The sequence below is a fragment of the Synchiropus splendidus genome, chromosome 19 (genome assembly GCF_027744825.2).
Source record: "Synchiropus splendidus isolate RoL2022-P1 chromosome 19, RoL_Sspl_1.0, whole genome shotgun sequence".
In the NCBI taxonomy this organism is placed as follows: Eukaryota; Metazoa; Chordata; class Actinopteri; order Syngnathiformes; family Callionymidae; genus Synchiropus; species Synchiropus splendidus.
In genome coordinates, this window is record NC_071352.1 from 5,119,476 (window position 1) to 5,143,321 (window position 23,846).

The following is a 23,846-nucleotide window of genomic DNA, read 5'->3' on the forward strand; positions in this document are numbered from 1 at the left end:
AAATGCGTTTCAGATATCCTATTGTTAAATGTCCCCCAATTCAAATAGTGGACTGAACTCTGACTGTACTACTCTCCGGACAGCTGTTCAAAGGGAAGTTCTTCTACTGCTTTGGCCTTGACATTAAAAACATCACCAATAAGTCTGACTGTCTGCAAGCCAACTACAAGTGGGTTCACCACAAGTACAACTTTGACAACTTGGGACAGGTACAGTCTCAGTGTGTGGATCTGATGCAGTCCAAAGAGAGAGAGAGGAAAATACTTAATGCTTTCTTCGTCCTTGTTTTCAGGCTCTGATGTCGCTGTTTGTTCTGGCCTCGAAAGATGGCTGGGTCAATATCATGTATCATGGCCTGGATGCTGTGGGAGTGGACCAACAGGTGATGACATTGGGCTAATATTCCCTGTGATTTTTAATAATAAACAGGGAGAAAATGCATTTTATTGTTTGATATTTAGCGTAGCTATACACTTAAAAGAGTATTTATGGAAGTCATTATTTATCATTGATGAAATATTTAACGTTTTTTTTTAAATGGCGAAGAGGAGTGGATATATGTAACAAAACAAAACGCAGATTTTTTTCTTCTTTTGTCACAATTTGCTTCTTCATTGTACTTACATGAACAAAAAATAATTTATATTATTTTTGGTTTAATCTTTAATAATTGATATAATTCTATTTTCATCATTAAATAATGTGATTTTATTTTGATACATTTGATTAAAAAAATTAAATATATCACAGTTTTATTATCAATATTTTTTATTTATTTATTTATTTTATTTTATTATTATGGTGTGTCATTTTGTAAGATGCAGTTTAGCCTCAAAAATCTCCTTTAAACAAATGGAAAACCCTCATCAGAAAAATGACTTCATTCATTCGACTAACTCTCTCTGTCTCTCTTTTGTTATTATAATCCTGAAAAAATAATGCAGCCTGTGACCAACAACAACCCCTGGATGCTGCTCTACTTCATCTCCTTCCTCCTCATTGTCAGCTTCTTCGTCCTCAACATGTTTGTTGGGGTGGTGGTGGAGAACTTTCACAAGTGCCGGCAGCACCAGGAGGTGGAGGAGGCCAAGAGGCGCGAGGAGAAACGCCAGCGACGGATGGAGAAGAAGAGGAGAAGTAAGATGAAAAACATGAGCAAATTTTTACACTTCTTAGCGTCGGCGATTTTACCATCTATATGCTTAAGCAAGCCTGAAACTAGCGTCTCACGTCTTCTTCAACAGAAGCACAAAAGCTCCCATACTATGCGAGTTACAGCCATGTGAGACTGATGATCCACACTCTGTGCACAAACCACTACCTGGACCTCATCATCACCTTCATCATCTGCATCAACGTGATCACCATGTCTCTGGAGCACTACAACCAACCTCGTGTAAGATCCCGAATCTTTCCGCGCAGATGCTAATGTGGTGCGCGGATGTTCTGGAGCAAAGTGGTGTGTGTTGTTCAGGGAGTTGTGTGGGCACTGGCCCAGTTTTGTGTTGAGCTTGAGTTACCTTTAATCTTACATAAATGAGCTCTCACTTCCCCTCAAGCTGCTTTTATTTTTTTGACAAAAGGATGGACAAATGTTGATCTGGAATTTCAGATTATAAAAGTTACTGAGCCGGTCAGATTGTTGGGCTCGGATTAGCAAAACAATGTGTTCTCAATGACGGGATTTAAAAATGTATGCGCCAGTTTTACTGATGACTAACTGCTCATATTTGTCACACATAAATGGGTTATTCGTGGAGCTATATGACGTTCAATATCTCTGCCATGAACAATGAGCATTGTCTCAGTTAGCAAAATGACTTTATTAGTTATGAACAACCAAATGCACTGGAACATTTTGTTAAATTTTGTGGGTCAGTCTGTGTTGTGCGAGCAAGTTCCGGAACATTACTGCCCCCTGCAGTCCTGTTCAGCTCATTTGAATTTACCTTTTAATAAAATACTTGCTGGTCTACTACTACAAATCATGAGGTCTACTCATAGTGATAAGGACAATATTACTAGGTGAAAATGACAAATGAGCTGGTCGGCAGAGGTCTGACTCTTTCTAGTTATTAATATTCATTAGAGCACTCGTGTGCTGCCAGAACGGTTTGTTTTGGGAGAAAAGATTCCTTCACTTCACAGACGCAGACACACCTCTTTGGTCTCTTTTCCAGTCTCTGGATCTCGCCCTGAAATACTGCAACTATTTCTTCACCTCCACGTTTGTCTTGGAATCAATACTCAAGCTCATCGCATTTGGCTTCCGACGCTTCTTCAAAGACAGGTGCCGTGTGTTGTGGTCTTTTTTTCTTTTTTTTTTCTGGCAACAAGATGTGCCGGTGTGTGAGAAGGTTTGAAGCCAAGCTCTGTCATGTTCTGTCTAGGATTAGAGGACGATTGTTGGCTGTAATACACAATAGATGATCCTTCACCTGCAGACTCAACATGCTAACTAAGCTATGAATTTCTCAACATTCTTTACTGTAACTTAAAAGGCTACATGGGATTTATGTTTCTGTCTATTCAGCATTGCAAGTTGTCACGCTGCAGCTTTGCTCGAGGAACAACCCATAGAAGCTGCTCTTCACATGATATATAAATAGTGACACAATAGCGAGTTATTTGATTCAGATGTGACGGCGAGAATCCTCCTCGTCGGCTTTGATCTTTTAAACGGAGGCTGCTTTGATGGCGGATTATGAGGAATTGCTCTTATGTCATTTGTAATTAAGTTCAATGAAATACGCCGCCACAAAAATAGATTTCAAAACCATCAGCTGCTTTTGAAAAAGTACTCAAGACCAGCCTAAACCTGCAACATTCCGCTCTTCATCATTATAAGAAGTAGTCGTAGTAGCTGAAGGAGAATATAGAGGAGCCACTGTGAGGGGAGGCGGAAATAGGAATTGCATGGGGAGCGTAAGAAGGTGTCAGAGGTGAAATAAGAGGAGGAGCTTCAGTTGTAGGAGAAGGGAGAAGAGGAGTGAATGGAATAGTTTTTGGAGGAGGAGGGGTAATAGATGTCGAAGAGGAGAGGGGATAGCAGTGAAAGAGGGAGAATGAGGAATCGTATGTAGAGGAGGAGCTATGGATGTAGGCGGAAGGGGGCATAGAAGGAATAGTGGTTGAGGATAAGGAAGTGAAGGAGGTATTTGTCAGAGGAATAGAAGATGTGGGGCAATCGTGCGAGGAGCAGAAAAATGACTCATGGTAGGAGGATTAGGAACAGGATGAATTGGAGAAGGAGCAGCCAAAGTTGTAGGAGAAAGAAGGGAGAAATAGGTGGGGGAGGATGAAGGAGCAATAGGAGCTGGAGAAGAAGAAATGTCAGATGTAATAGCAATAGGTGGGGAATAAATTAGATAGAGGATGATGATGATGATGAAGAGTATAAGGACGAGAAAGATGAGGTGAAGGGATAAAGAGTGGAGGAGGTGGAAAAGCAATATTGGTAGCAGTGGTGGCAAGTGTAGGACGAGTAGTTTCAGGAGCAGGGGTTTCATTAAATAGTTTTACTTTCTGTTTCCTTTGTTTTAGTAAAACGTGTAAAGATAGCGGTGGAACTCCATTTAATAGAACGTTTAATGGTGTGGCAATGATATTTGAAAAAGTAACAGTAATTCATCCTGCAAATGACCAAAATAACCAGTCTAAATAATAACACCATTATGCCCCAAAAAGAGGCTACAAAACAGCCATTATGATTTTAGCTGGAATTGATCCTCGAACGTATGGAGCATCAACAGGCTGCACAGACACAGCCAGACGGAGGCACGTGGCACATAACAAACCCAGCTGCGCAGCCCTCCTCTCCAGAGTCGTGTTGTCAGGTCAGCTCCGCGCTAGATTTATTCTTCCTTCGGCGGCTCTCGATGATTGGAGTGCATTTCCGCCGTTTATCACGCTGCTGATAACTAATCAGTCAGTGCGACATCAGCAGCTTGTAACTAATGTTCAGTCTGGTTTAGCAGCCGGAGACTAAGCAGCATCTGCTCTTTATGCCCTTTTAAAAGATGTTTAATGATGACTGTAAAAGCTTATTACTCCACACACTCCGCTAATATTCAATATGGCAGGGTTTCTGGAGACACATGATTCGTCCTTGAATTATTTGGGCTGCATGACTGTCGTCCTGAAGGTGGAACCAGCTGGACTTGGCCATCGTGCTTCTCTCCGTGATGGGCATCACCCTGGAGGAGATTGAGATCAGTGCTGCCTTGCCCATTAACCCCACCATCATCCGGATCATGAGAGTGCTGAGGATAGCTCGAGGTGTGAATGAGTGCATCACACATTTGCACACAGCAACACTCGACTCTAAAGTACCACTCCCTGAATTACCATGCGGTTTATCCGCCATTCCTCTGGTGGCTGTCTCTAAAGTCGACGCCTTCGTTTCTCCCGCACAGTGCTTAAGCTGCTGAAGATGGCGACAGGAATGCGAGCGCTGCTGGATACGGTGGTTCAAGCCCTGCCTCAGGTACACACTCTTTTGTCCTCACACACACTCTCAGAGTCAATAGCTGCTGAAGCACAAGCCCCCGTCTCACCGTGGGACTGCGAGACAACTTTAATAGATGACTCACTCGTACAACAGACTGCTACACACGCACACAAACAGACACACAAAAGCTTTGTCTTGCTTTCAGCACCATGGAGAGAACCCCGACTCCCACTGAGATGCCAGTGTGCTCCGAACAGTGGGGGCTTCTGGAACCAGCCTGCAGTTCATTTAGCAAAGTTTGAGCTTTCTCATCAACTTACTCAAATGTCAACTTTTTAATATTGTTGCTATTGTAGTTTACAATAATGCTTATGCCCCAAAACAATGTTGGAGTTACTGGATGAAAGGAGGAGAGGTAGACAACCAGTGAGGTTCTTGCATGTGCTAAATGATCACAAGAGGCAGAAGACTTTGGGGGAGAAGAAGAATCACTGTCGAGTGTGGTTTGGAATCAGGAGGAGGTGTAGTATCTGGAGAGGAGGAGGAGGAGAAAGAGGAATCATTGTCAGAGGAGAAGTAAGGAGAAGAGCGGACCTGATGAATGTTTATTTCTTATATAAGACATTGTAAATACCTTAGGTGGCAAATTATATGGTGTTATTTTGTAGTTGGAGGAAGAGAAGCAGGCAGGGGAGAAGATAGAATGGTAGTTTAGGGAGGAAAGGTGTAAAACACTGATCTTGATGCCTTCGCAATGGCAGAACATGGAAAACAAATCTGAGAAGACTGAGGAATAAGGCGGTGTGACAGGCAGATGTTGGGCAGAGGAGATGTGTTGTCTTCCGCTGCTATTGATCCTGGTCTCATTACCACGGAGGCCCTTGCTGTGTCCCCCGGGCACCAGGAGAGGTAATTAAACTTGGGACTACTCAAACAGAGGTCTGCCTCCCCGGGTGCTGGGGCAGCCAGGCGATGAAGGAGTCACAGGTGGAATTGTAAACCTGATGAGCGGTCGCAGCAGAAGCGATAATATTATTTCACTGCCAAATCAATTAGAGACAAACTGGAGCATCTGAGTCTGATGCTTATCATGAAAGGGAACTTCATCAAAGCACATTCAGTCAGAGAAATGCAAAATGGAGGCGATAAATGACTCTCCTACGTATCAATAAAGTTAGACCTGTGGTTTAACTTTTCTGTGGTGTAAGACTCCAGATGCTGCTGCCATCTGGAGCCTCATGTTTTGTTTAGAGAAGACTCCTGGTCTGCCCTGCAGAATAGAGCCGCGCCTCTCTTGTTTCTGGGATTCACTCATTAAAACAATGAAGACGCGGAAAGCCATCAAAAAGATGGATGTGAATTTTCTTCTCTGCTGAGACGTCCTCGCTTTTTGATGAATATTCCTTTCAACATTGAGTTGCTCATGGGGAAACGTGTCCTTCTGCAAAACCCCACCAGTCATGGCGCTGAATGCACCGTGATGTGCTCTTTGAAAAACATTCACGGCCTCTGGTTTGGCTCTAAAAGCACTCTACTTCTGGCAGGAAAAAGAGGTGCCGTAATGCTACTTAATGCAGGGTCTAGTCCCTACACTCTTTGTAGTATTTCAAAGAACCTCACACTTGAAGATACGCAGTCGTTGCCATTTCACCTTTTAATTCAATGTGCATTAGCCATCAGTTATTTGCAGTTATATGAGTGATTTAAGGACCAGTAGTGGATGTAGTAAATGTAGTACTTGTTGTAGTATAAGTAGTGCTTGTTGTACCTTTAATATTGGCCGCAGCATTATTAGTAGTGCATGTTGTGTTACTAGTTGTGATTACAATAATATTAGTAGTTCTTGCAGCATTATTAGTTGGTGTGTAGTAATATTAGTAATTATAGTATTATTAGGGAATGTAGTAATTGTAGTTGCTGTAGCGTGTTCATAGAGTTTGTATTTTGTTTGTAGTGATTGTATTAGTTATCAGGTAGTAATTATGCAGTTGAAGTAGAGTGAGTAGTAGCAGTTGTAATCATTGTATTAGTAGTGATAATAGTGCTATTATTTTAAGTTGTAGTAGAAGCAGCTGTTGTAATAGTTGCAGTAGCAGTGTGCAAAAAGAAGTTGTATTTGCTGCACATATTGCAGTAAAATGAGCAGGTGTATTATAAGAAGTATTTGTTGCAGTGGGTTTGCAGTGGTTTTTATATAAGCTGCTATGTTTCAGTAGATTGGTAGTAGTAGTGTTGTGTTGGGGTAGTGGTGCTGTAATAATGTGGCTTCATGTTATCACTACACTGTTATGACTGTACTGTCATGGTGCAGCCTTATTTGACCCGCACTATAAATGTAACATCACAGTTTCAAAGGGCTCCTCCACACTCGCCGCCCTCTGGTTTCTTCAAGAGCCTCTGTTCTACTTCAAGCGGCAGACTTATTTCCAGTGCACAGGCATGTCAAACTTCTGGATCATGTGAGATGAATGAAGCTCCTCCCGCACGTCCCTGCTCCCCGCAGCTCTTGTAAAATGGATCCTCTTGACACGGCACCTCAATTTGTCACCACTCTCCTTATTGGACAACATGAAGCAGCAAATGATGATGAATTTGAGCGGAGGGCTGGCTGATTAAAGCATCAATAATTCTCGTGGAGGAGATGAAACGAATCAAAGCGTGCCACAGATGAGCGTGAAGAACGTCGGCAAATCGACCTGTTGGTGAAAAAAGATTTATTAATAAATAAGCCACTGTGTTTGTGCGGCAGGTGGGTAACCTGGGTCTGCTCTTCATGCTGCTGTTTTTCATCTACGCCGCCTTAGGAGTGGAGCTTTTTGGAGAACTTGGTGAGTGCACGCTGGGATTAGTCAGTTAAGCGTAATAGCTCCATCCAGAAGTGGTTTTCAATAAAGGCCTGTTTGTCGCTAGAGTGGATTTCTATTCATATAGAGTCATGACAAAATAGTGTTCCCAAGAAGAGGGATGGCAGAATCAGACGTTGTGTGACAGCCTGCTGCGACAGTCGATGTCTTCTTTCTAAACCAGTCTTGGTACAGAATGAGCAGCGGCGTCCAGCGTGTCCCTTGAAAACTGACCTGCTGTTTGAAACTCTTGCCCTCAGTTTGTAACGCTGACTACCCTTGTGAGGGGATGAGTCGTCACGCCACTTTTGAAAACTTTGGCATGGCCTTTCTGACCTTGTTTCAAGTCTCCACGGGCGACAACTGGAATGGCATAATGAAGGCAAGTGCTCTTTTACCGACTTAATATTTGCTTTTGGGAATCTTTTTAATTTTTTTGACTCTGCCTTGACATATTCGATGAATAATAAATTGTACGCAGCCGTCAGTTAAAACCTTTTTTTTTTTTTTTTTAATCGAACAATCTTGCAAAGTAAACAAGTTTGAAAAACGTTTTCTTTGAGGTGTTCATCATGCCGGCTGTGACATCTGCGACGTGATGAATATGAAAGTGTGAAATGTCAATTTTGTTGAGTCTGTTATAAACATTTTTAAAATATAGTTTTCAAGTCATGGTTCTTTATAACTTATATTCTTTTGGCACAAAATATTTTCCCCATCATTTTTTACATTTTCATAATTCTGTACTTTACTATTATAATTGTTATTTATTTTTGTTACGTGTGTAGGATTTTTTTCTGAGCACTGTTTTGGTATTTACTCCTCTATGTGAACAAATTTTGTGCTTGTTCTATTACATATATATTTTCAAAATTTCCCTCAAATTTTAACCATTTTTTTGTTCAGTGATGTCACATTTTCTTCTCATAGTATCAAGACATGTCTAACCAGACAGTGCATCAGTTACAGTCATCTTTACCCCCCCCTCACAGGACACATTGCGGGAGTGCCCACCAGATCACGGCACTGACATCGACTACGCCTGCAATCCCAGCCTTCAGTTTATCTCGCCCATGTACTTTGTCTCCTTCGTGCTCACCGCCCAGTTTGTGCTCATCAACGTGGTCGTGGCCGTGCTGATGAAGCACCTGGACGACTCCAACAAGGAGGCCCAAGAGGAGGCGGAGATGGATGCAGAGATTGAGCTGGAGTTGGCCCAGGGCACCCTCTGTTGCATGGGCGCCCCCGGTTGTGGGGGTGCTGGGACTGAGAAAGCGCTAGCAAACGCCACACAAGGAGGACCTCCCACGGCAGTAGCAAGGGAGCGAGGAGAAGGAGTTCGGAAGATGCGACTCTCGACGGCCACCACGCACTCTGGGATATACACCTCTCAAGACTCTGGCAGGCCGCTGTACTCACCAGCACAAGTGAGTGTGTACTTTTGTGTTGTGAGTGTTGTCAGCGTGAGTGTTGGTGAATATCTTTGTCTCAAGTCAATCTTCAGAGTCCAACTTTACATGTGTTCATTCACCAAAAACACGAAGTTGATTTGAAAAGGAAGAACCTTCTTTTTCTGCAGCGCTTTGTGCTGTCACATCAAGTTGGAGCTCACCGCGTCACTGTCGGCAGAAAATGAGCTCATATAAATGCAAACTTAACCTGTAAAAACTCTATAAAATATACAAATCTTCATACGAAACTAGTGTCTTCCAAGCATGAGCCCAACATGAGCTCCATAATAACGCAATTGAAGATGAATATTTTGAATTTTCCTTGATGTCAGTCGCCTGTTCTAATCGCGTTACGCCGCAGCAAGAGCAGGAACAGTGGAGGCAAACATTACCAAAGTCATTTCAGCGAGGAGGCGGAAGAAGTCAGATTTGAGAGAGCGCGTGGAGAGTCATTACTTTCTTTTTTTCCTTTTGTGTTGCGCTGACTGACAGCTGCGTCGCATGATATCCTCAATTATCTCTCCAACTCTGTATGATTTCTTTCTGCTTTTGATTCCTTTGTGTGGAACTTAAGAGCGAGGACGGGACAATTAGAGCATTTGGAATAAAGTCACTTCAAGTGGCTGATAGTTTGAAATGTTCCTCAGAACTTGGCGATGCATTTGACCAACTTATGTAGGGCATAGGAGTATCATCAGCTCTGCTATCTTGTCTTTGGCAACAGGTGCAGCTCTTTCCGAAATTAGACATCAAATAGACTGCGAGGTCGCGCTTTGGTCTGACTGTACGTACGTGCTTTGATTATGAAATGAAAATTCTTCCTGAGAGGTTTCCCTGCTGCGAAACTCAAAACAATGACTCATCGACTGTCGCACGCCGTTCACCTTCACAGGGTTAAACTTGGCAACATGGATCCATTTTTAGCTGCGTGTTGGCTGACAGCGGAGTTTAGCGCAGACGCAGCATTCTGCCCTCGTGCTCGCCATCTCAGATACGGGTTATGTGCTCGCAAATGGTGAAAGGAGGCTTGTTTTCAAGTACTTTGGTCTTCAAACTTATCAAATATAGTCTTCAATTCGCTGACAAGAGAAGAGAAACATGAGTGAAGCGTTGGTGGATGGTGAAGAGGAAGCAGAGTTTAGTGAGAGATGAAGGTACTGAGGAAAGTTGAGGAGAAGAAGAAGACGCCGTGTGATTTTTGAGAGGAGAGACTGAGTCGTTCTACTAGAGCAGGGGTGGACAGTTACATTTCCTGAGGGGCCTCATGTTTATTGAGAGGCAAACTGTCAAAGACAGAAAGACGGTAGAAAAATAATCTCATCTGAAATTTTCTTAACTCTATAACGCCTCTGTAACGCCACCACTGCATTATATGCTTGTAGTATGTTATTTCATGATATATTTTTTCATGTTATTTCAATGTTCCCAATAGAAATCATAAATGGTGGAATAGCTTGACGAAGAAGTGATGAATATTTTAGCCGCACAACTCTGAGTAAAACATGTCAATATGACTTCAAAAAGGCACTATATAACAAGGCATTTTCTTTAATATTTCATTTGTTATGAAGGACAATAAAGTAGTATATAAACTATTTAGAATTCAAAATGTAATTTTACTTTTGCTCTGAGCTCATGAGAGTCTTGTGAACACGGGCATTATAGGATAAATCTGAGCTGAGCGAAAAGGAAGCTTGGGTTAGACATGATAGTGACGGTGGTTGTGGGTGAAGGTAGAGGTTTTATATTTAATTCATCACCATTGGTTGCAATTCAATATTTGATATCTGAATTATCACAGTTTTACTCTCTTCAGACATGGGCTTAAATATTTTCACTGATATTTCACGTCCGTCAGCCGAATCTCAACAATTCTCCTTCCTCGTGGATGTTGTTGTCATGACCTCACGCTGCACTGAAAAATGTTCCCCGCCAAAAGAAAGTTTCTGTGAGATTAATCTGCGATATTTGCCATGTTATTATTTATTACTATAATTCATTATCTGAAATCAATTTGCTCTGATATTTTCATTTTTTGTCATTGTCCAGGAAAAGAATTAAAAGCTGTATACAGATAAAAAAAAAGGCCTGTGAGTTAACATATGCACAAAGTGCATGTTGGTAGACTTTAGCAAGGTCCCGTAACTGTAAGGTTGTCATTGGTCGTGTCACGAAAAAGAGCTGAGCTATGACACATATCCTTCTTACTAGCACTTGCTTCAGCCTTGATGCTGGAAATTACAATTCTCAAATGTTGCTACGCAATATTGCAATTGAAATTCTTGCAATGTCAGCAACTTCTGCTTCATAGTCACACTGCTCTGGATAGAGCCACGAATGGTGTGCTGGATTACACAGGCATCTGAGTTGTTGAGGAGAAAATGTTGCTCCTTTGTGCTCTTCTTTGGACTCCAATTCTCCATCCAAGCTCATGCATCATGGCGCCTTCTCTTGTGGGGCCCTTACACAGCAGCTCTGCTCCATACGAGGCGAGAAGCCCTTCAGAGTGGATGATTTACTAAGTTCAAGAGAATAGCACGGAGGGCTTTTGTATCTGCGGCGAGTGTTATCAGTGAAAGTGTCATTTTTGATTGTGTAGTAGCACCGGCTTGGCTGGATAAACCGTATAAAGGGAGAAGCGCACACAGAGTCGGGGGAGAAGGGGAATAAAAGAGGAGCGAGATAATAGCTGAGCCAGTGACAGTCAGATAGAGCCAGTAATTAATTTCAGCCTTCTCCGCTCCCTCACTGGGATTCCCTCCAGACCGCTCCCATTGTTGCCCACTAATACAGTTATTAATGGGGGCCAGCACATGGGCCACCGCAGTCAATCAAACAGTATTTTTATATCAGACCCTCCACCTGGGCGGACTATCTTCGGAAAGTCTGTGAGAATGCGAGCCGCGAGGTGTCGAAGGCCGACTCAGCGTTATTTCTGTGCGCTTGTAATGTGGGCTGATGTTGCTGAGTACAGTAGCGTGTCTTGTGGAGCGTTCAGCCCACACGCTGTCGACCCAGGAGTGAGGCTTATAACACTGGAGCACTACCACTAAGAATAATACAAACTTTTACGTAAAAAAAAAAAGTCTAAAAATAGTGTCCAACAGCAACACGTTTATGTAATAAGACAAAATGACGCTGTTGCTTTAGACGTGCAGTGTTTGCTTTCTCTTATATGGACATTAAAATGTTGTTTTCCATTCTATATTTGTGAGACGACAAATGAATGTTAGGCACAATGTAGATGTAGTGAGCAGAGTGGTTGCTGTGGGAGGGTGAGACCTGGACACTTTGATGTCTGCAGGTCACACTATTGACTTGCATTGGAATAGCTAATTCATGGAGCCTTCATTTGGACGCATTTATTCTGGTCAGCTGGAGGCAGACACATCATGCACAACAAGGCTTTTTAGGTCGTGAAAGGCATAACACGCTGTCGAATAATATCCACTGGCAACTGCAATCTTTTATTTTTATTTAATACTATTAATTGTCATTATTCTTGAAAAATATCCTCTTCTTTTGCTTTTTTCCGGCTTTATTTTTGTTTACTACTTTTAAAAAAAAAAGATTAAAATATTAAATAATAATTAAAAAGAGGAAGAATTTTACGTTGTATAAAGATGCTTGACAGCAATGTTTCGTCCCTGGTGGGTCTGTAACTCACACCTTAAATCTATATATTATGGGATGTCTGAGACTACATCTAAAACTACATCACAACATGTGACGGCTACTGTTTCCGTCTCTTCCCACTTAATTTACGAGATACAATTGCCAACTGAAAGCTTGTCTTGATCTGTATTGTGCCATCTGTGCCGTGTGTGTGATCATCTGTGGGCGTTGAATTTTGTATAAGACAGCGTAACACCTTTGTGTGCACTAATGCATTTCTATTAACCTTCAACTGGTGTTTGCATTTCCCTGCGTGTTCCTTCTCCTTCGCATGTCGGCATGTGCACACGTTTGCTCCTGCGTGCAATACTGGTCTGCCGGCCTGCTTCCCGTGTGTGTGTGTGTGTGTGTGTGTGTGTGTGTCCCGTGTGTTTGTGTATGTGTTCCAGGAGAGCCAGTGGCTGGACAGTGTATCCCTCCTCATCAAGGATACGTTAGAGGGGGAGATGTTGATGATCGACAACCTCTCTGGTTCTGTCTTCCACCACTACTCCTCCCCGACACTTATCTGCAAAGACTGCAGGGGTCATCCGCAAGAGGTACCACTCTTCACTAGTGATGACACCACACACACACACCACGTCACTGAAGTTGATTCGTCTTTACCCTTTAAAAATGAGAAGCAACTTTTTTGAGCAGCGGAGAAATATGCAAGGTTCATATTGAAGTGCAATCTCAGAACCTTAGAGGCCCATTTATGCTCCCTTTACCTAAGAAACTGTACCATTCTGATACAAATGTTACTGTCACTGATCGCATGCTTCCATGCGTTCTTTGTGTTGGTATTGCTGTTCACCAATATATCCACCAGGGGGAGCAGCCCAGAGTCAAAAGTTTATGACAACAAGAAACTCCAAAACAAACATGACAAAGTATTGATAAAGTACCTCTTGGGGCTGTGACATATATTGCGATTCTTACTGTCCCATTTGACCTATGTACCGTGTAGTAACAGCTACTCTGCCCCCGACGGTATCCGGTGGTACTGCTCCATTTGGTGACGTTGAGTATAAATGGGCTTTAAGAGTGAAACGTGGCAGCAAGTTTGCTTCTAAGTTCATAAATATACAACATAATTACGCCACCTAGTGGTTGCAATGGAGCGGCAACACTTTCATGACGTGTTTTTTGGGGGAAGATTTAGGGAATTGCTTGGGGCCATATCCGACAGTCAATGTGCGACAAGATCATCCAAACAGCTGGTGAAGCTGTAGAGTTGTGATGGAGATTTATAATCGCTCCATGACTGCACTTCATAAAGGAACAAAAATGAATCTCATTTTCATACTTTCATCTCCTGCTTGCAATTGTTTGACACAACATTCCACTTTTAATGAGGCACTGGAGGCCCAGTTAGTAACCGACCCAACTGCTGTTGTACTGTTCTCTCTAGCACTCCATTTGGTACACATGAGAAACTGTTAAACTGACTCAGGCAAAAGGAAAAGTTTCAACTGGAAATCGATGGTTATATATTGTAGCATTTCAGTTAAAAAAGCACAGAAGTGTTAGCATGGACGTGGCCTCGCCGACATGTTGCCATTGCTATTATTATTGCACGTCTTCACAGTCCTTTTGAATAGATCACACACTTAGCAGGTAGACGTTCTGGGCTCTCCGGCCTGACAGCAGCACCCGAGTGAGTCAGAGCGAGCGCCATGTTCAGTCGAGCACACAGCATGTTCACTGGAGCGTCCAGACTGAACTGTAAAACCATTGGATATTCACTGTGTGGTTTAAAAGTTGTGTACCCGCTGTGACTATTCCTATTAGCTTCGCGACGTTCGTTTCTAACTAGTGTCAATGTGTGAAACTTCTTTGTAAAATCTGTGTACCCACACACACTTACACTTACACACACGCAGGGCCTCATTCATCACGTGAAGCAGAATGAATGGACAGTGTAATGATACGTCAGCTGCTCTCCAGTTTTACTTCTCAACATCTTATCTATTTTCCATGGCTGCAGAAGTGTGGATTAATGAGGCCCGCTGCATGCTAACCTCCATGCAACGACTCCAGATATGCATGCAAGCACGCAGGCACTAACACGTTCCTCTCCTGTGGATGCATCTGGGAGTACTCTGTGGCTCGTCTTGGTGTGTGAAACCAAAACTCACAAGCTCTCTGTCTCGTGTCGCCGTTGTCCATCTGGATGATGAAGTGCAGCAGGTCGGCTCAGAAGAAGCAATAACTGGGCTCTAACCCATCTAACCTGTCAGTCCTGCTTTCTGCCTGTCTGCAGACGCTGTCAAAGCATCAATCTTTCCTCCTTCTTCCTCATACTTCCCCTTTACCCCTCCAGCTATCTTTACCTTCAGTCTACTAACGTTTGCTTCGCTGTGTGTGTGCTGTCCGTGAGGAGCGGTGTGGGTATGTAGCGGGGGCCGAGCGTTGTGGGTTATGTTTGTCAGCGACACTGGTAAGCCATGTTGTTCATCGATACTATTGAGCAACCCGAGAGAAGTGTATTTCATCGAACCGTAGTCACTTCATTTTTAGCGTCTGCGCCAGTGAAAGTACACCGTTTTCTGGAGTCGAGCCAACATATCTTAAATCCACAGCACTGCCTTTTAGCTCAGCTCTAATTTCACCAGTCAGAGATGAGCAGAACCAGTGGCAAATAGAAATGGTTCACAGGGTTCATCTTTGCATCACACACTATATAGCTCTAGCATCGTGGAAGTTGGGCTTCAGCCCCATCACGTCTCCTGACAGCCGCTGCCTCTCATTACGAAGAGCACCATCATGAAAGGCGGCATCAGAGGCTACTTTGAAAGTCTAATTTCTTAAGCCCCTCGAACAAACTTCTGCATTAACTCGCAAATGAAAGGCAAAGCTTCGGCCTCACATAATTACACCAGGGAGAGCGAACACTTTTTAAAAAGCGTGTTTTTGGTCCAAGGCAAAATTCAATTTGTCCTGTAAAAATGGGATGGTGCCGAAGACGGAGGTCACCTGATCATCGTGTTCAGTGTTGTTTAGTGTTCACTCCCGATGTTTACAGTAAGAACGCAACTTAATATTGTGTCACGACCATTTTTTTTAACTGCCACAGCCAGTTCATAGCTGTTTTATATTATTTATTATTATAAATATTATAAACCATATAGGAACTTCATTGGTTCATTCCACTCACATTTGAGCAGGAAAACCTGCGGGTGTTGTTGGGAAACTCACAATTGTTATTGAAAATGAATATAGTTTGAATATGCTTTATAAGACGTGCAAATGTATATGATCATGAAAAAAAAGAATGAAAACAAATGGAAAAAAAAAAGTTTGTCATGATCACGTGACTCTTGTTCCTCATCTCGTCCGTCCCAGGTTTTCCCAGGGAAAAATAGGATTTTGGTGTGTAATTTTGGATTGAAAAAAAATAAGAAAGTACTGAAAATTAGACTTCGATGATATGCCACACAACTGTAATGTATATTAAATATATATACCAAAGCTGATGATCTGTCAATAGTGGGGCTCCCTTATGAATTATGCTAACATTAAAATTAGCAGACGCTAAAACAGTGGCTGCCACTGGAACATAACTTTCACAATACTCCATTACTATTCTGTTGAAATATAAGCACATTTTATTCACAATATAAAGGACAAGTATGCAGGTATTAAACCTGGTGTGTAATATGGGGACCGGTATGAGCTTTGTATGGACCACATACAGCCCCCGAGCCGTACAGTGGACAGAGATGAGCTGCCTGGAACTTGTCGCCTTCTGTTTAGTCAGACCTGGAGGTCACTGCTAAGTAGCAACAGATCAGTCCAGTTTACCTTCAGTCTCTTGGCGCAGTAAACCTGCGACGGTGTTATTTGCCTCCCCGGGTACAGATGGAAGCATTAGAGTGTTTCCGAACCTCAAACCGTTCCTGCCTCTGTTCCTTGTCATCTCTATGTGTTTCCTGATCTGCTGTGATTTGTCCTTTCTCTGTGGATTAACCTCTCTGTCTCTCTCATCTGTGGATGTTCTCCCTGCAGGTGTCAGCACGTCCGTGGAGTGTAGATGGATGTTGAGTGTTTTGTTAACTTTCCACAGTTAAGGTGCTCCTTAGGTGAAAAGCGGTGGCCATTTTCTTTGGCTACACGGTTTGAAAAGCTTTTATTATTGGGATTAAAACGATGAAGACGGGAGCATGACTGACTCGAATACATAAATGGAGTCATAGCGCTCACCCAATTTAACACTACACATAGCTCAGGTTAAAAAAAAAAGTCTAGTACTCTTTTCAATTTTCACACTTTATCCTGGAATACTGATATATTTCGCTCCCTGTTAGTCGCATGAATCTTTTTCAAGATGTTTAAATCCCCATCGGAGCGTTTCTGTCGACATCAGAGCAATTTTAAACGTAGAACACATGCACTTGTTTGTTTTGCTGTCTTGAAGGAGCCCGCCGAGGCGCCACAGATACGACAAAACGTTTCATCTAATATTTGAGTTTGAAATCAGAAAGCGCCTCTCTCTGCTGACTGTTTAGATAATGACGAAAGCTCCTGACGGGAGGAACAAAACAGAGCCGACACGCGGTCAGGCGCCTGCCAACGTCGGCTTCACGGGATTTAATGAAACTCTGATCCCGTTCAGTGTAATGGCTTTCTCGTCTTGGCCCCTGATTCTCTGTGCACTGAAGTTTTTTTGGGGAGGGAAAATTGACTGGAGTGCATTAACATAATCCTGCCGGAAAAAAAAACAGACACACATCTCTTTCATATTTAAATGCTAATACTGCACACAGAAGAATAATATTTACAGACAAAGAATTGTAGAAACCCGCCGTTACCATGGCAACTCAAGTACAAATAAAACACGTCCTGACCTTGCACAACTAAAGTTTTACACAAATCACTGTCGCCTGCCATGAAGTACTTCAAATAGCTATGAAGCTTACAACTTTTAGCTCAGAAAGCAATGTCATTGTGTCACAATACCTCTTGTGAAATATTTAAATACATTTTGATATTATTTTTTTATAATAATATATATAATATATTAAATTTTTCTTTTCATTTCATTTTTCTGATATATATATGATTTTTTTTTCAGATTTTTATATTTATTATATATTTATATTATATATAAATATAAACATCTGTCCAACAGCTTGGGAAACAAAAATAAGGAAAAAACATATTGAAAAAAATATATATACGTGTATATATATATATATAGATAGATATATATTTATATATATGTGTATTATATATATATATATATATATATATATATATATATATACATGTATATTTTTTTTTCTTATTTTTTTAAGTGTTTAAAAATGTATGTAAAGTAGCACGCAAAGTCACGCAAGGCCTCAAATTTAAAATAGATAATATTTTATATTTGTCATTAAAAGTTGTTCGACAGCACTGCGGTGTCAGGTCCGTCCACGTTGCTCAGGGTTTCGCCTGAGGAGTATATAACTGAAGTGAATGTCTCGCAGCAGATCAGGATGGCGGAGATCGAGCAGGCGTCGCTGAAGTCCGAGCCACTCTCCGACAAATCGTCTTCGCCCGCCTTACCGGACGACCTGAGTCTGGACGAGCACACTGTCTTCCAGCTGTTTGTGCAGGAGAGCAAGGTGAGTGAGCAGTGATCTATGTGTGGCACTTGAGATGTTTTTACGACCGCCCTGTTTCCCCCCTGAGAGAAAGCACATGCATCACCACCGGCCGCCTGATTAATTCACACTTCCACGCCAAATTACTGTTACATAATGTCTCCACGGCGGCGCTGAAGGCAGCTCTTCATCTTGTTCTTGTTGGGGAGCAACAGTATCTTCATGCACCAATTACCCGACCAGTCCGGACCATCATGAACAAATCCGTCCTCCAGACTTTCTCTGTTCAAAGATGCTTCCCTCAAAACTTCCTCTAATTCCCTCTATTTTGATGTTTGACTGAGCCTGTTTGAGGGCCAGTTCATGAGCAGTTCAGGCGTCACAATCTTTTGAAGGAGTCGGTGACTGGAAGGTTAAAGTTTCACTTAACACGCTCCTCCTTTCATATAGTGGATGTAGCAACATGTTGGACAGGCTGAGGTGGAGGATGCTGACTCTCTGTGGCAACCCCTGATGGGAAAGAAGGAGACGTAACAAGCGACCAATGAGATTGGAGGGCGCATGAGCGTTAGTGCCAAGTTGGTTATTAAAAACCCTCACGGCAAGTGCTCATAAAATGTTCACTAGTCTGCACCAGCTCACACTGCAGCTCATAGATGACAAAACATTCGTCTTTGAATTTCAAGCTCTTTTCAGGCGCATGCACTTCTGAAAGGTGGGACAGTCGGTGGCATGTCCTCTTATGACTAAACCTGTGTGTATTTAAGCGCCATCATATCACAAAGTGGCCTGGTTCTCTCACAGGGGAGGTGCCGGACTGAGTCCCACAGCTCAGATGAGGCTGGAAATGGTGGGGCTCCCACAGGAACTCATCAGACCCAGACGCTGGTGCAAAGTTCGCTGCATGGGTTCAGTCAAGTCTGCAGGGCTCGAGGTGATGAGTTGGAGAGCCCGGTGCAGGAGATCGAGATGCAAGCCGACGTAGTTCACCACAGCCCTGGTGAGCATCAAGATGTCTTCTGTGTTAGCATGGAAGTAGAAGCTCACCGAACAAAAGCGCCCGACCCTTGTCTCCCAGGTGGGGTTTCCACTGGCAGCAACAAGGAGAGCAACAAAGACGAGGGAGGAGCCAGCGGCAGGTCTCCTCTCCTCCATTTGCCTGCGGAGTTCTTCCATCCCGCAGGAGCTGCCATCCCAGCACCACCTCGCAGCAGAAGCCTCAGGTTGACCAGAGGCCTGAGACTGACCTCGCCCGCCTCCTGGGCCTCCCTGCGCTCGCCAGGAGCCCGCAGCAAGAAGCTGTGCACACAGGTAGGAAGGAGAACCACCAGAGCCGGCCGACTGTTGAAATTATATTCACAAGAAATTTAAAGTGCTTCAAAATCGCATGTCAGTATCATGATGATCATGATGATCATGATGAAGAAAAGAAGAAAGTCTCCCTCCAGACAAACTAACTAGTGCTTATACTCCTTTTCCTATCAATGCCATTACAGAATGTTAGTCAAGTGCTGGTCAGCCTTCGACTTGGTTGGTCGCCAGTCCTGATTTGAGTCCAGTTTTGTTGCCTTGCGTGACGGAGTTTGACACCCCACTTGCTTGCCTCACTTCCCCCTCTCTGTCTTCCAGTATCCGTCCCACAGTGACTCGTCTCTGGCCACCGGGAGCTCAGAGGGCAGCCTTCAGACCACCCTGGAAGAGGGGCTGAGTTTCAGCATCTCTCCACCACAGAACATACCGAGCGCCCCACTGGTGTGTCCTCACCCCCCGCCTGCCGACAGCACCATCATCCCATCCCCAGTGCAAACCCTCAGACCAAGACCCAACCCGTCATCGGCGCTGACCCTCCAGGCGACGAAGGGGCACCAGCGGAGCCAAAGCAGTGGACGAGGGAGCACCAGCCCTGGATATACCCGAGACGACTCCATCGACCCGTCGGATGAAGATTTGGGTATCGTCATCGGGTCTTCCATTGGCGGTTGTGGCTCCAGCCAGGCAGGAAACAGTGAACACTTGTCCGAGGCGTTGAGCAGCTTGTCGCTGACCTCCCTGCTGCTGCCCAGCGCTCAGGTTTACAGCGGGGGGGCGGTGAAGAAGTGCAACAGTACTGGCAGTTTGGAACAAGGAGGAATGCTGCTGTCGTCGCGCGGAAGGGAAAGCCGCAGGGAGATTTTGGGGATGGACCCTCAAGGGTTTTTAGCCAACCCCTGGACCGGGGTGTTGTTTGAGAAAGGACGGGACGATAAAGGAGATGGAGAGCAGGGGCTGAAAGCCAGAAGCTCCAGTCAAGCGACGTTAGGTCCATGTCGGGAGAACAGATGAAATCCACTTGTCTTTTGATACCTTGGATCCAGCCCATCTCTGTGCCTCAGACTTTTTTGTTTCTCAACAGGAAGGATGATTGGCGGCACGAGATCTCCTAAATTTGCCCCGTCGACCTTTCGTGACGAGCCCTTGTGCTCTTTTGCGCCACCTGGAGGAGCTTTGTGTCTTCACTCCACCTCCTCCTCGGGAGCGCCGGGACTCTTAAGGAGACGGGGAACATTAAAAGGGATTTAGAACTGCTTGCTGTCCAAGACTATTTTCAATAGCTCATGTGCGAAGAGCAACACTGGCAGGACTCGCAAGATGACATCAAGGCGGAAGAGGTAGAGGAGCGTCAGGTCGTTTGTTTGGCTGCAAAGGCAAAAAGCGGATCTAATGTCCATCTGTTCCGGCAGACGGAAACAACAGGTCACTCTGGCGCTGCAGCGTGTGTTGAGATCAGAGTAAAACTGGAGGTGGAGGAGAGTTCAGGAATGCATGGCGTGTGCAGCCTCAGGAATTCAAGGCATGAATTGTTTGATGTTCTTACAGAGGCAACAACAAGAGACCCATTTTTGCCTGCGGATTAAGAAGATATTGACAGAAACTGTGCTGTACCTGCATGGAGTGATGATTTTTTTTCAGATATTTTTTCCTCACTGGGTCAGAACTGATGCCATCTGAACGCCAAATACGGTTCACAGAGAGTCTTCAAGCACACTTTTTGTTTCCTCGGATGAATGGACGACGGCTCTGCATGATAGAATTGCATTTAACCCAGACTTTTTCTAAATCAATACACGTGTATCAAGATGTCATCGTAGGGGGGTAACCATGTGATTTCTATTTGACTATTTTTGTAGAGAGGAGACTAGGCACCTGCAAGTGTTTTCTTTTAACCCATCGAGTCTCTTTGACTTGCTGTGTATGTAGGACCTTTTGTCTGCCGGTGGCTTCCAATTTTATAATCTTTTTAAGACGGTGTACAAAACCAACAAGCAAAAAAAATGTCACGCCCCGCCCCCGCGCCCCTGTCCTCTGTAGAAACGCCCCCCTTATTCTTGTTTGTTGTGTTTTTCTTCCAGCCAGATGTGCGAGGGCCAGGTGTTGACTAGAGATGAGAACAGCCATAGTCACGATTCAGCATTCTAGCTCACAGACTTGGGTTGCCCTGACGATGCTAGCAAGAGCTTCTCGTGTAAATCGTCACTCTGAAAGCTTTAATTCGAGAAAGGTGTTAAAGCATTTGGACGTCTCAACGCGGTCGCCGTCTCACTCATGTAGCACATTTATTTATTACCAAAAGCTGAAATGGACTTTCCAAACGGTTTACAGCGGCTCCGGCTCCTGTCACGCGATCAACCGCCCCCTATGCTAATTTCTCAGCCTGTTTCTGAATCAAAGACTGTTGCACCCCTGCTGTTTTCATCCTTGCCTTACGTCCTGGTTTCCCCAGAGGAGAGGCGGCGGGAATGTGGGGCGAGCTAAGAGTCATGTCGACGTCCTGCGTTTATCATAAGTGTCGGCTAGTACGAGGTGGGAAGAGTTGGGTGTGCGCTGTGTGCATGTGTGTGTTTAATTCCGAGCAAGCGTTTGCCTTTTCCTCAATTGCCCCATCTGTGTGGACACGTGGAAGGGTTGAAGAGGGAAAACAAAACAACCAAGGGCTGTTTAAGGTCGAGAGGTAGCCCGTCCACCTATGGCGGGCCGATGAATATGGCGTAACAGTTGACACAGCAATAAATGTTTCATGTGTATGCCCTCATGCGCCGTTGTGGGAATTTCTTTAGAGCACATTTCCAGGCTCCATAGGTGTTGGACATCGTGTATATGTCTGGGGGGCCTCCTAAGATAAGGTTACTGATCTCCAATATCACTGAGTTTGTCCTTGCCTTTTGGTTAATGCGCCTTGAAACTGTCTTATAGAGCAGCAGAGTTGAGGTTTCAGCTGGATGACTTGCCAAAGGTGGCACCCATGTGGGGACGGTTCCTGCCACGGAAGCACCTCCCTCTCAGGTAAGTCTGTTAGCAAAGTCTAGAAGCGAAATGAGCCAATGGGGCAGCTTTTTTGGGACAGCTGAGGTATACGCAATAAATGTCAAAGGCGGAACCTAAGGAACATTGAGAACAAAATAACGTGTTCCTTGAGAATGACACAGGGCGAGAGTCAAGTCTACCACCAGAGTATCATCTCTTCTCAGACAGAAACGGAAGGTTTTCCTAGGCTGTCTCTCAGCTTTGGTTCCCAGTGACCTCACTACACGACTGCTATTCAGTCGATGCTCTTTCTCTAAAAGAACACTCCTGGTTCCCTGCTCATCACGGCCAGATTAGGCGGCGCTGACACTGATCCAGTGAGAGCTGGCTGTGGCGGAGAGATGAAGCCAACCCTATAATCTGCCCACAAAAAAAAGGGTTGCAATTTAGAGGTCACTGAAGACCAAACCCTGCAGCTTCAGGAGTGGCGTGACGGGATCAACCACAGGGCACCAACCTGTGATCCGGAGTGGAACTTGGAGGAATTCTGTTTCAACCTCTGACCATTCCTCCAGCTTCCGTTTTTTTCTGAGTTGGAGCAGCAGTCTGAACTACTGCAGCCTCTCAGTTGGAGGTGGTCATCCAGGAGACATCCTGACTAGATGCCTGAGCCACCTTTATTGACGCCTCAACACCTCCAGGATGACAAAGCATCAGCCCTGTCTTGAAGGGTCCAGCCTCCACAATTTTAATTTATCTGTAGAGCCTCTGGCCCCTCATTACTTCAGACCTAAGACCTCGCCTCCACATGGAAGGATCTCCACCAGGGACGATCCATGGTCTCTGTGAGCTCATCACCCAAATGGCTCCAAAGAAGGACCTCTTCCTGCAGGATCACAGGTCCAATGGCCTCAGGTTCTCAAGTCAACTGGACTCCCATGAACCCACAGAGATTCTGGTCAAGTTGAAGACCCCCAGGAGGAAACAGACATCTGCACAAACCGCTCCTGCGATTCAACACCGACACAAGTTCTGCTTTACCCTGTAACTTTCTTGTTTGTTGCAACAGAAGCCCTTATGGTGCCGATGCTAGCTGGATTAGTAACCAGCTACTTTGCTTTGCGTGCAGATCTGCAGACTCATTTTTCCTGACTTGCGGTTTTGTTTCTTGTTTATTTCTAAATTTGACTACAAAGGCTGGATTCCTGCAGACACATCCACTTACTCGGGGCTTCGCTGCCGACAGCAGACGAGTCCACATGAATCTTGTATTTGATGGAGTCACACTTGCGTCTGTTGTGATGTGCGTCCATCCATGTGATGGTGATGAATCACGCTGGCGCGCAGATGTGGCCGGACGTCTCGCTCCTTCTTCGCTGTGTTCCCTGCCCTGTGAGCCATTCAGACTATGGTGATTCTGACCTGCCTTTATTTGCCTGTCTGACATTTTGAAGAAAAATATCTGGCGTGACAGAAGTGATAAAGGTGGGAGACAGAAGCGGCGAGAGAGAGAGAGAGACAGGTGAAGTGGAAATGCTGCAGACAGCGTGACATCGCTGCGAGCGCTCCAGCACAT

The 23,846-nt window shown here is 44.3% G+C and overlaps 1 protein-coding gene across 2 annotated transcripts in view; it reads left to right on the top strand.

Moving 5' to 3' along the window:
* Window positions 1–23,019, top strand: part of cacna1ia (calcium voltage-gated channel subunit alpha1 Ia) — a 118,508-nt gene extending 95,489 nt beyond the window's left edge. Inside the window, exons 23-37 of one of the 2 annotated variants that reach the window (XM_053851268.1) lie at window positions 84–209; window positions 293–382; window positions 945–1,137; window positions 1,245–1,396; window positions 2,181–2,290; window positions 4,145–4,278; window positions 4,416–4,486; window positions 7,200–7,278; window positions 7,554–7,675; window positions 8,286–8,720; window positions 12,608–12,958; window positions 17,873–18,010; window positions 18,794–18,989; window positions 19,047–19,300; window positions 19,619–23,019. In XM_053851268.1, coding sequence (XP_053707243.1) covers window positions 84–209; window positions 293–382; window positions 945–1,137; window positions 1,245–1,396; window positions 2,181–2,290; window positions 4,145–4,278; window positions 4,416–4,486; window positions 7,200–7,278; window positions 7,554–7,675; window positions 8,286–8,720; window positions 12,608–12,958; window positions 17,873–18,010; window positions 18,794–18,989; window positions 19,047–19,300; window positions 19,619–20,311 — 3,144 coding nt within the window. In that variant the 3' untranslated portion in view covers window positions 20,312–23,019. Of the gene's footprint in view, window positions 1–83; window positions 210–292; window positions 383–944; window positions 1,138–1,244; window positions 1,397–2,180; window positions 2,291–4,144; window positions 4,279–4,415; window positions 4,487–7,199; window positions 7,279–7,553; window positions 7,676–8,285; window positions 8,721–12,607; window positions 12,959–17,872; window positions 18,011–18,793; window positions 19,301–19,618 lie in introns of both variants that reach the window. The other variant, XM_053851270.1, reaches the window with a different exon arrangement.
* Window positions 23,020–23,846: the final 827 nt, after the last annotated feature.